Source organism: Sebastes fasciatus, chromosome 17 (genome assembly GCF_043250625.1).
Source record: "Sebastes fasciatus isolate fSebFas1 chromosome 17, fSebFas1.pri, whole genome shotgun sequence".
NCBI classification, from domain to species: Eukaryota; Metazoa; Chordata; class Actinopteri; order Perciformes; family Sebastidae; genus Sebastes; species Sebastes fasciatus.
Genome location: NC_133811.1, coordinates 21,530,397 through 21,542,819, shown reverse-complemented (window position 1 = coordinate 21,542,819; position 12,423 = coordinate 21,530,397). Strand labels below are relative to the sequence as shown.

The 12,423-nt window shown below is 39.9% G+C and overlaps 1 protein-coding gene across 5 annotated transcripts in view; it reads right to left on the bottom strand.

Moving 5' to 3' along the window:
* Window positions 1-995: 995 nt before the first annotated feature.
* Window positions 996-12,423, bottom strand: part of LOC141755036 (myocyte-specific enhancer factor 2D homolog) — a 33,633-nt gene continuing 22,205 nt past the window's right edge. For 2 of the 5 annotated variants that reach the window (XM_074614589.1, XM_074614590.1), the window contains 6 exons: window positions 10,673-10,802; window positions 10,260-10,452; window positions 8,197-8,265; window positions 6,572-6,622; window positions 5,744-6,069; window positions 996-5,692 (listed from right to left, as the gene is read on the bottom strand). In XM_074614589.1, coding sequence (XP_074470690.1) covers window positions 5,556-5,692; window positions 5,744-6,069; window positions 6,572-6,622; window positions 8,197-8,265; window positions 10,260-10,452; window positions 10,673-10,802 — 906 coding nt within the window. In that variant the 3' untranslated portion in view covers window positions 996-5,555. The remainder of the gene's footprint in view (window positions 5,693-5,743; window positions 6,070-6,571; window positions 6,623-8,196; window positions 8,266-10,259; window positions 10,453-10,672; window positions 10,803-12,423) is intronic. The other 3 variants (XM_074614592.1, XM_074614593.1, XM_074614591.1) reach the window with 2 other exon arrangements.

Here is a 12,423-nt window from a genome sequence, read left to right as displayed (position 1 = left end):
AAAAGCCCTAGTATAGTATGTCGAAGAATTTCATGAAAAAAGTCATAGTACAGAATGTCAAAAAATGTTACCAAAAAAGTCATAGTACAGCATCTCGAAAAATTTTACCAAAAAAAGTCATAGTGTAGTATATTAAAAAAATCAAAAGTCCCTAAATCTGCCGAAAAAGTCGCTAAGTTGGAAACACTGAGTCCATCACACTCCCCCACAATTATCATTACGAACATAAACATATCATAATGAACGTGAAAGGCGAACATGGCTATTGTTAGTACTCACTGCTGTCAAGCTAGCAGCTTGTGGAAGATTCCGGTGATGCACAATGAGTGCACGGACACACAGACAGGCAGGCAGGTCTCCCGTCCAGTCCTGAAACAGCCACAGATACCCAATTCTTTTCTTTTTTATTGTTGGACCATTCTATTTATTGATTGCTGTCAGGATGTAAGGAGAATTTTAACTGATATAACAAAAATGTTTCTAAAATCTTCACCAACTGTACCTTTTAAAAGCTCAAAAAAAGTGAAAAAACACCAGACAAAAACATAATGATATTAAAGTTGGGTAAAAGATGACGTGAATGAAGATTTTTATGGCTCCAGCATTAAAATCATTCAGTCTTTGAGTATCAGACTTCGTTGTTGCCTCTCTCACATAGTTGCCGCTTCCCTCACAGGAGGTCATGGGAGATCAGCTAAATTTAGCCGTGTAGTTATCACTGAATGTGTGAAATGAAGCTTCATCGCACGTGCTTGTAACTGTGACAATCAGCTGAGGTGAGGATGAAGAGGAGAAAAACAGATGATCAACTGAAAGAGGACAAACACTCTAATGTTCCTCTGAAATGGACTGAATGACATTTTCGGGGGAATATAGAAATATTTCTGGAGATTTTACTTGCACTAAATGTTCCTGATTGAGGACTTTGATCTTTATGAATTACTGAAGAGGCACTTTGTTAGTAAACATTCAAATAAAACCAAAAACTCAAATTCATTTCACTCAGTTTGTCTATTTAATATATAAAATACGGTAAAACATACGCAAAAAGGGTAAGGTTTCAAGGGACGTGGATACTTTGGTACAACAAACACTTTTTTGTAAAAGCGGTATAGAATTTCAATAACATATCAGTGCATACTTTGTATATGAAAATATACACAAATTGTATATCATTCTCAAAAAAAACAACAAAAAGAAATATTTTCTTTACAACAAAAACCCAAAGCAGACTAGCTCAACACAATATATTAGCTATAAATTTCATCTTTAGTATTCCATATGCTACATTATTCTGAGTTGTTTTCAAACTCATTTGTGATGCATGTCCTTTATCATTACTGTACGTAACATAAGTTTTGTTGTTACCTGTATCTCATGCATTTACTTTTTTTTTTTTTTTTTTCAAATTTCAAGAATTACTAATTTCAGTTGTTTCCCCTGTTTTTATAAATATATTCTATATCTTAATTAAAATTGCAGCATTTAACTGGTATTTCCTTCATTGCATTTACTAATACCACAATAACTGATCGTGCAATTTTCAGCAAGTTGTTTTAAAAAAAGGAAACCAGTACTATGTTTATGATAAGGAAGAGAAAATAAGAGAAAATAAAAACTATCCTACACAAAATAGCAATAAAATAAAAGCTCCATAATAATATCATCATAATAATAGACAATGGAACTGTCACCAGCACAAATTAATCCAAAAATAGTGAGATTCTAAAAAACATTGTACACAAGTAACAGGGGTGCAGGTTTTCATTTCTCATATAGATTGTCATGTGACTAAACTCCTAAATTGGACAGAGAACCTTTTTGTACATGAACAAAACTGCATGAGGCAGGAAGCCAATCGGTGTGGCGTCACATTTCAGTCAACCATCAGCCCCCACAAACACAAAGAGTTTCCATTGAAATTAGTTTTGTAAAAATGGAAATGACTCATTAGCTCTGCCTGAAGGCTGGCACCACTCATCAGTTGGATCTTCAAAGAACTTGTTTGACATTTTGGGAAATGTGCTTATTCGCTGTCTTGCAGAAAGTTAGATGAGAAGTTTGACTGTCTGTTAAATAGGAAGTTACAGCCGGTTAGCTTAGCTTAGCATAAGGTCTGGAAACAGCTAGCCTGGCTTAAAAAAAAGCCTACCAGCACCTCTAAATCTCAGTAATTTAAAGGTTTTCTATTCAATATTCAGAGCATTAATATAGCAGCAAAAAACGATTTGCTTTGTAAAGATATAGTGGAGTAATGTCTACCTGAGCAGAGAATGAAGTCGCTCTCCCTCTGTTGTAATCCAAGCTTTTCCTTGCTTTGTTGACATAGCCGGGCATGCCTTTTCGTGCATGTTAATGCATGTGAGCGTGCCCCACTGGCTAGGTCACGGCCGCTGCTCTGCACTGCTCTCATACGGCGGTTACAGCAATAACGCCGTCCCGACCAACGGCCCCGTCACAGAAGCATAGCACCCACCCTCTTGGTTCCCTCCCCTGGTTAACATTTTTGACCCCGTCAGCAGTGCTGCCTTGTTTTCACTGTTAGCGCCGTTAACTACAAGCCGCCGGCTCTGCTTTCGCCATGTTGAGAGCTGTGCAGAGGCAATAGAAATGCTCCCAATCTCGCATTTAGCAAATTTAAATTGCCCAAATTAGCGAATGTTATGCATTTGCACGGTTCGTTAACACGGGAAACCAGATACAAAACTGAATTGATTGAAAGAGTGCTAATATTTGATTTTGAAGAACCTGAAAAAAAGGTGGAGCTGAGGTGGAAATGACGGTGTAGGGCTTATAAATAATTATTGTTTTTTTAGGTTATATCGTTATATTTTTTGAAAATTTTCTGGAAAACCGTGTAAAATTTAAGCTAAATTTGGATGAAAATTGTTCGTAATCGCGGTCCAAACATTATGACGGGAACACTGCATTAGAGGTGAGCTTCAGAGGTGCTAGAAGGCGAGTTTTGTTACCTTTGGACAGAGCCAGGCTAGCGGTTTGCCCCCGTTTCCTGCTTAACTACCCGACTGTAGCTTTAGATTTACTGCACAAACATGAGTATCAATCTTCTCATCTTAATCTCGGTAAGAAAGCGAATAAGCGAGTTTCCCAAAATGTAGAATTACTCCTTTAACGGTTTAAGAGGCTAATTTTCTCCAACATGAGTTTATTGAAAGTGTTGGATGTTAAATTGATGATTGAAAGAAGAAAACAATACTAAACTGAACTTAGCAGAGTGAAAAGCTACCACACTGTCGAATGAGGGACGGAAAAATAACCTCATGGAAAACATCAACAACACTGGCGAGAACACGTCACACAGCACCGTGATGTTTCTTCCGTACACTCGCCACAAACCGCCAGTGTCGGTGTCAAACACTGGTTTCACACTCTGCTCAGACCAAACGGCATCGATTCATAAAAGCCGCCGTCGTCTTCACCTACACTGACCTAAAAGTGTAAGATTGTTTAAGTAGATAAAAAAACAGCCAACAAACAACAGCTGACACGCCAGTTTGCACTTTGAGCATCGTCTCAAGGAAAAAAAAAGGTCAAGCAATCAGGAGAAACTTTCTATTTGTAGGCTATAAACAACCCGTGTACACACACTCATACACACAAACTTGAAATGGTTGAGACCAAACAAATCTGTACTATAAAACATACAATTAAACAACACAGCACTTAATTCCAAAGTGAAACAAAGGCATAATCTGTGTCTGCTAAACGTGGAAAAGATTCTGTCAATGAAAATATGCGTCAAATAAGTGCGTTTTATCTCTTAGCTACACAATAAGTGAATGGCAGTGTCCTAATCGTTTCATGTTCAGGTGGTTATGGACAGTTTTACTTTGATTGTGGGTTTTTAAAAAATGTGTGGTAGGAGAACATGATGACACCACAACCAAGCAGGCCTCTGTGAGTGAGACAGAAAGTGCACAAACCATCAACACTAGCATAAAATAGGTTTACTGAAACAAGTCCGATCCACCAGCACTACCTAGTGTGGCGAAACCCCTGCACCGTAGCTCGAAACATATCAAATTCACACTCATATATGCAAACAGATCCACTGAGAATCAACACATTGCTTGTTTTTAGGGATACCTAGCAAAGTCTATGCAAATATAGTCATATGTACATACACGTCGTTGAAGCTGAAAAGCTATTTTACTTTGTCGCCAACTGAAGCGGTAGAAATATAGAAAATGTCTTTTTCCTTTCACTTTTTGAAACACGGCAAAGAGCTAAGGAGAGCTAGAGAGAGCTAAAGAGGACATCAAAGCTTTTTGTATAAGGAGTGATTTTTATACAAAGTCAGAATTCCTACTTCTGGACAACCAACGGACCTTCAAAACAGATTTTTTTTTTTGTTTAAATACCAACAGATAAAGAACACTTGGACTGAAAGGACCAAATACTTTTCCTACCCAAAAAAAGCCACCAGAGAGGCTCAAAAACTCTATGCATTTAACTGGATGGCATCTACTCCTGGTAATAAGCTGAGTGGCTGGCTGGATTTCTGGTACAACAATTTCCATCCAAGTTCCAGAAGAAATGAGGTGAGAGGACGGGAGGAGCACCACGTCTGAGGAGAGAGTGACGGCGAAATTCAAAGCCTGAAAAGCATCAACAGTTTCTAGTTCTCGTTTCCGTGACAGTGCGAGTGATAATTCGTCGTTGTCCCTTGCACCGTGTGCGAGAGGCATTTGGCTTTTTTTTTGTTTGTTTGTTGAAGAGAGGTTGATATTGGCACTCGGTGCTCGGCTCCACCTGAGGGCTCGGGCCTGCCTTGGTGTACGAGGTTGGGAGAAGGTGGCAGCAGAAAGAACCATTCACGGTGAAGTGTCTTTACCTAGAAGAGCCAGTTTGAGTCCGTTTGCTCAGTGCCAGATAGATGCTCAGTCCTCAAACTTGTCCAGGTTAAGTTCTATCCAAAAGTGCAGTTTGGAAGTGACTTATGGAAGAATGGACAGCACGCAATCCAAGCGACATTGGATTTAAAAAGAGCAGGAAGTGGTGAGTCATACAAGTCCCATAACGTCGACAAGCCACCAATCACAACGTGAACAATGTAGCAGAGCTCGATGTAAATACGTGGAGGTGAAACCATGTGATAGATAAATGTTTTTATGGTTTTGTCAGATTGCAAAGGTTCAACACCTCATTTCTACAAAAAAAAAAATGACTATACGGGAGTCCATTCAAGCAAGAAGGCTTTAAAAATCTACTGTCCCTCTATTCAAGGATCTACACAGGACAAAATATCCAGCTGAGTAAAGTCATCCTCTCCTCACTCAGAGCGTGATCCCCAAAGGATTTTTATTTCTATTTTTTTTTTAAAATGTTTTTTTGGCAAAGCCTCATAAGTCCGGGTGACGCAGCTGAGTTGTATAATTTTGGACAGAGGCAGATGTGTGATGATAGTGTCACATGGCAGTGGGGTCGGGGCAGTGGGGGTTTAAGAATGAGTGTGGGTGTGTGTTGTGGGTGTTGTGGGTGTTTGAGTGTCAGCAGAACTTCCCTGTGGGTTCAGTGAGGTGTGGCAGGCGACTCTATGTGACCCAGGTGTCCAATCTCATGCGCTTGATGTTTCCTCCCTCCTGCTCCGGATCGTTCGACGCCCTGAGGAGCTCGGCTGAGGGGCTGAAGTCGGGGCGGCTGCCGGGACCGACGTTTCCCGTAGCGCCTGCTGCGCCGCCGCCACCGCCACCGCCACCGCCACCGCCACCGCCACCGCCACCGCCACCGCCACCACCGCCACCTCCCCCTCCGCCGCCGGCTGTACCAGTGTCATCACGATCGCTGCCTTCAAAGGAGCTGGCGTTGCTGCTGACGCTGTCTGCAGGCGAGCGGCCGGTCGGGGGCTCCAGGCACAGCAGGGAGCCGGGGTACTGCGGCGGCGCGGTCAGGATGGCTCCCCCTGAGGTCGAGGACGGCGTGGTGGAAGATGGAGGAGGGCAAGGGGTGCTGCGATCCCGGCCGGGCGAGACGGGCTCCGACTTGATGCTCACGCAGGAGTTTGTGTTGACGGTCAGCATGGCGCCTTGAGGTATATGGGTCACAGGCCTGAAAACAGGGTCACAGAGGACAGAGAGAGAAAGACAATGGAAGATAAGGGACAGAACAAAGAGGAAAGGCGAGAAAACAAACCATACAAATGATTAGCTACTTGACAAAAGGTATATGAGAAACTGTAAGGTCACTCGCAGACAAAAACCCACATTACAAGGCACAGCACCAACAGGGAAAAGCCACACTCGTTTATTCAACAATCCAATCAATTCGGCGCCTTAAAAGCAGAAGTAAACCCCCACACTGCTCCCATAAGATCAACACAACAGCCCAGGAAGCATGAAATGATTCGTGTGACAGGGTGGTTCGCAGTGAGTCAGCTATGATGTGAAGAAACTACAGATGATAAAAAGAAAATAATCTCGGGTTAGAGAACATGGTGGAAACCGGAACTACGTCTCATTTCCTGTTTGACTGCAGACAGCACCAGACATGCTTAGAGGGAGCCAGCCAAAAGCGCACAGACACACAGGAAAAAGGAAGTATGATACAGTACCGGCCCAACCACTCATCTCTACCCAAGAGCAGGTTGGACGGAGAGCCAACACTGTGGGGAGAAAACAAAATGTTGGAGCCCAAACCAAAGGGAAGAGGTGGATTAGAAGGCATGTGTGGAGAAAAGTGTGAAACATTATTGCGAGCAAAGTTTCTTCAACAACAGCAATAATGTTAATGTCTTAGCATCAGAAAAACAAAGACCCTAATGGGCTGAATTTTTGTTACAGCACACATAAAAATCCAGGTATGAAAATCTTGTTTTCTGATCTCCAAACACAGTGAATGGAGCATTTACACAAGAATAAATGTGTTCGTATGGACAGTGACGCGTTCTGAACTTTTGTCTTACTACAGGAGTTTGTACGGTGGCCCTTCAGGACAAAAACGCATACAAGAGTGAATGCAAAAACCCATTTAAATTTTTTTGCTTCAGTAAGGTAAATCAAGGATTATTTTTATAAAGAAGTTGAAATGCAAATATGCAATGCAAAGGCTGCAAATACTAAAACAAAAACAACAGAAATGTGCAGCAAGTGAAGGAACTCAGAGGAGGGAAATTCCAGCAAAAATATTGAAGCTTTGATCGTTCTGATATTTCTATTGTTTCTTATTTTGGAGTGAATTACTCTTAAAGTTTTTGCCTTTTGTATGCATTTTGACATTTGCAGCATTTCATGATTTTGAGCGCTGAGGTTTCCCTCTTGCATGCGTTTGGTCCTCAGAGGCCACCGTATTTGTGGGTGTTCCAGGGCTGTAGCATTAAATAAGACGGGAACAATATGAAGAAAATATCTGCTTGATTTCTCAAAGCTGAGACTTGCAATTTATGACAAATGCACACCGGTAGAAAAAAGTCTTAAAACGTATTATAATTTATATAATTAATCTTTGCTGCAGTGTTACAATTTTATAATTGAAAATCTTTACTGCATCAACTTTTTGATATTTGTTCTACAAACTGCTCTGAGCTTAAATATTAATTAAATTACAAATTAATTTTACCGCGCATATGTTGTAACCAAATAATATGACGTGAAGATGATGCGTGGCATCTCCTCTTTTCAACCTCCTTGGGAAGAGGACCCGCTCCGTATATATAAGGGGCTCATTCTAAGCTAACGAAAACACAACGATTCGTTTCAGATGATTATACACCAATGAAAAAATAATAATGAATATTATTTTCCATTTCTGGCAATAGATCCCAAATCATACACACTGGTCCTTTAAAGCAAATACACACGCAGTGGACTTAAATAAGCAAAGTCAATGTCCACGGTCTATTAATTAAAACCAAATATGTAATCTGTGAGATGTCTGTTATCTTAAAAAGTTTGAATAATATTATTTAACTGAAATTTCCTACTGAAATTTTATATTCTCCTAATATTTGTCAGCTAAATTAATAACGACCTTCATATTTTCACGGTTTTGAAAGTTTATTTTTAAGGCCAGTTCTTTGTTATGAGTCAATTTAAATGTATGGCTGCCTTCAAGGCAACATTTACTGTATGTCATTTTGTTTTAGACAAAAGCCCTTCAAATGCAAAGTGGACTTCAAACCCCCCCTACAGACAAGGTCATGACATTTCACACACGCACACACTAGTAGTGGCTGTTCACCTCAGGTTGGCAGCCAGACTGGACACCTGGCTAGACAGCTCGCTGCACTGTTTGTCCACGCCCCACATGCTGTGGACAAGAGGAGAGAACACACTTCAAGGATCTGGTGTTCATGCTACCAAAGACACAACTCAAACCCGTCAGCGTTAAGCTCACGCAGCTCTCGACACGCTGCGACTGCACTTAACAAGTCCTCTAATCTGATACAGAGGCTTCTCAGTCTTCTTCTTTATTAAATCTTGATATGAAATCTTGATATAAAATGATAGAAAAAACTTGAAAAATATCTGCCAAGGTTTTTCCAAAAAACTCAAATTACATTCCATTCACTTGATACGATGAGCGATTCGTCTTTATGTATCATTTCTAGGAAATAACCACATATCCTGTATCCACACAGCAAATTACATCAAAATCAAGGCAGATGATTGAACACCACCTGGCAGAATCTTTCACTTCTTCAAAGAAAATTGAAGTGACTTTGTTCAGTCCTTCAAAGACATTCAAGTCTCAAAGTTGTGTTTACAGTAAGGCTCCTAACTGGGACAGCAACAAGAAACAAGAGTGCACAAATTACTTCCTTCAATTCTTCCAATGCACTATGATAAAATGAGGTTCATGCTGCTGCTCTTTAGTTCAAAAGGTCTCTTTGAATTGTTTAGAAAATGAACATATACTAGCAGGGAAAATAAATCTGAATTTTATCAGTCAAGGAGCTTTACTTGTCGTAAAAAATAAATTATAGTTAGACGTGTTGAATTCTCAGATACATTTGTGCATTTAAATATTGATTTGAGATTACATCAGCCAGCTCTAGTTTATATGTAAATAAAAAAAGTAAAGTAAAGGCTTAATGGTTAATACATCATTTACTAATGCTTTATAGATCAGATAAAAGCCATTAATAAGTAGCCTACCACTTTTGGGTTGCCAGGTTAAAAACCAATGAGGGTAAGCCAATAATCTGTGGTGGGTGAACAAAAACGGTACTCAAGTAAAAGTATTATTACTTTACTAAAACTACTGATGCCAACATTTTTTTTTAATCAAAGCAAATATTTACAGAAATACAATCTTTTATTTCCTAATCATTTGAATTGTGTTTTTATGCGAAAGACATAGGCTGCATCATTTGTAGTGTGCGCACAAAGAGACTGTGAGAGAACAAAGAACTTGAGTTGAATACATAATTACATATTTTCATTCTGTTAATGTCACAGTTAACGAAGGCTGTGAAATTAATGTTTTCTCAGATTCACGGTGGAATTAGGAAAAAATGTGCATGTGCCTCTTCTGAAGGAGCCGTTTCATCTTCTGCCAAGGTGAACTGAACTGAACTGTAGTCAGTTGAAAGGGGAGTCATGAAATGGGTGTGGCCACACCTCCGCTGCTATGATTGGCTAGTAGGCCTCCTAGCTCTCGCTGTCGCACGTGTGAGCTCAGGTGAATGTAAAATGTATTTATAGCTAAATGTATCAGTAGAAGTAGCCCAGTGTAACTGAGTAGAAGTACATATCTTTCATCGCAAATGTGCTCAAGTAAGAGTAAAAAGTATATTGGAAAACAACAACTCTTATCTTAAAAAATGAGTACAAGTAACGGAGTAAATGTAACTTGTTACTACCCACCACTGCCAATAATAAAAGATGTTGAGTTTCTAATAATTCATAAACTCTGCAGTTACAAATGTGACTCATGTTATTAATAAAGGATCTAGAAGGTGAAATTGTTTTATACTGCTGAAGTGCACCAACCCCAGAAAAACTGAATACCATGTTATGAAGAGGCTGAGATGGTGAGATGCTGGTGAGACCAATTCACTAAAAAGGAATGTGAATTGCTTGCATATAAAAGTCATGGTATGGATATCATGCAGGCTGCCTGGGAAGGTCAGTAGTAAAGTATTTCAGCGTTGAGAGGGTTGTCAGTAGACCGAGAGCTTTTACACCACAAATACGTCAGCTGCTGCCATCATCATCGTCATCATGGATGTGGGTGACGGGGGAGCTTTTAGGAAAGGAAAGACGCAGCGCAGTTGAGAAAACGAAAAAGAACAGACTTACACCAAGTTGCTGAGTGATGCAAGATTAAGTTGTTGTTGTTGCTGCTGCTGTTGTTGTTGTTGCTGTGCTTGCTGTTGTTGCTGCTGCTGCTGTTGCTGGGAAACAGCCTGCTGTTGCCATGATGTTGGCAACAAGCCGCCAGGCGACGCCAGAGCGTGTAAAGCAGTGATGTCTGCACTGGTCAGCTGGTACTCTGAGAGAAGACAAAGGATAAAAAAGTCACAATGTAAAGCTCTTTAAGTTCTTCATTAAAATTCTCTGGGTTGCATTTTTTTTTTTTATTCTGTCGGTTTTAAATTTGTTTTCCTTTTTTTGACTGAACCTTGGAGGTAAAATAATATATCCAGTATTTTATATTTTAAAGCCACCTGGTGCTAGTTCTAGCTATTTTGGCTCCCGTGTGTTCAGTTCACCTGTGTTGTACGCTGTGGGTATGGCGGAGAAGGGCAGCCCCTGTGCCAGGAGGCTCGGTGTGGCCACAGAGACTACCGGTGTGGTGAGGCTTTGTGCCACCTGGACTCCTGCTGCCAGCCGCTGGGCGTTCTGCCAGAAGAGGACACCGACATGTTAGTCACAGTAGAAACAACTTTCACACGTGGCCTCAAGCTAAAAGACTTATTTCGATAATGTAAAGTCTGACATGCTGGGAAATGACAATGTACATATGGCTGGATTCCTAATGATGTATTGAGTCAAGTAAATCTCAAAGTCATGTGGATTTACTGTCAGGAGGTTCTTGATGTCATGCATCAAAAACAGGTTCCTTGTTTTGAGTGCGCCATAAACAGATGTATTACATTAAAGGCAATTTATTCAACATCAGATATAATTATGTACCATTTTTTAAAGTTTTTTTTGTCTGGCAATTTATGCCTTTATCAGATAGCGACAGTGAGAGATGACAGGAAATTAGGGGAGAGAGTGACAGACACTGACCAGGGATATTGCAGTTCATAGTCAACTCCTTAACACTAAGGCCACTCTGTGGGTTTATTTTTTTAACAAGACTTCAAAATAAAGCCCAATTTAACTTAATGTTTCATATTCATTACTTATGCATGCATTTTTAAACAAAATCTATCATTTTTAATTCTTCTGCAATGTCTAGAATATGTTCACAAGAAATGTTTAAGTTTCTCAACGACTATATAATACTATCAAGGGCTGCAAAAAAACTATTATTTTCATTATCAATTAATCTGCCCATTATTATCTTGGTTAATCACTTAAATCGCTTGCTTTACAAAATGTCAGAAAATTGTAAAACGTCTGTCACAATGTCCTGAAACCTAAATTGACTTATTCAAATTCCTTGTTTTCTCCGACTAACAGTCCTCAACATATAGATATTCAGTTTACTATCACAGAAGAGCAAGAAAACCAGCGAATATTCACATTTAAGAAGCTGGAAACAGTGAATTTTTTATTTATTATAATTGTTTTTTCAGATTAATTCTCTGAAGAATGACTAATCAGCTCTAACACTTTCTACTATACTGTACAAACGTCCATACAGATTAAGACAAATACTGGAAGTTATCTTCAACTATTGTGACCCAGATCTTGTTTGACTTTTAATTGAACATGCAGCTGATCTCATGTTTCTCCAGTGGATGTCACTACAGGCCCGACAGTATGTTGCTTTGGTGCACTCCGGTTGATCAGCTTTTTATGTTTCAATCATTCATTTTTAGAGAACAGGGTACAAACATGATGCTTGCTCAGTGCTTGTACATTAAGTCAGTCATTTAGATGACAAAATATCGAGTGTTTCTCCAAACCAGGTGCCACAGACATGCTGATAAATCTGTGAAACTGCTACCATGAGGTTTTATCATCATGCACCTGTGCTGAAAGACACAAATCTCTGAAGTAGCACGACACTCTGGAGTCTGGTTCAGCTGAATTATAACACGGATAAAAAGCAAACTAAGGTCTTTTGTAAGAGAAAAAATAAAAAAAGGTCCTGCATACAAAAAGCCAAAGATGCAATAATTCTGGTCTGAAATTACTCTCTTGAATTGTAAGACCATGTGAATGCAGATCATCCTGAGAGGAAACATTGGCTGAATTTACAGAGAGAGGGAGGAGATAGACCAGAGAGAGGGGCCAGATTCAATTAACTGCCTTTGTGAAGAAGTGAGGAGGGGCGGCAGGGTGAGAG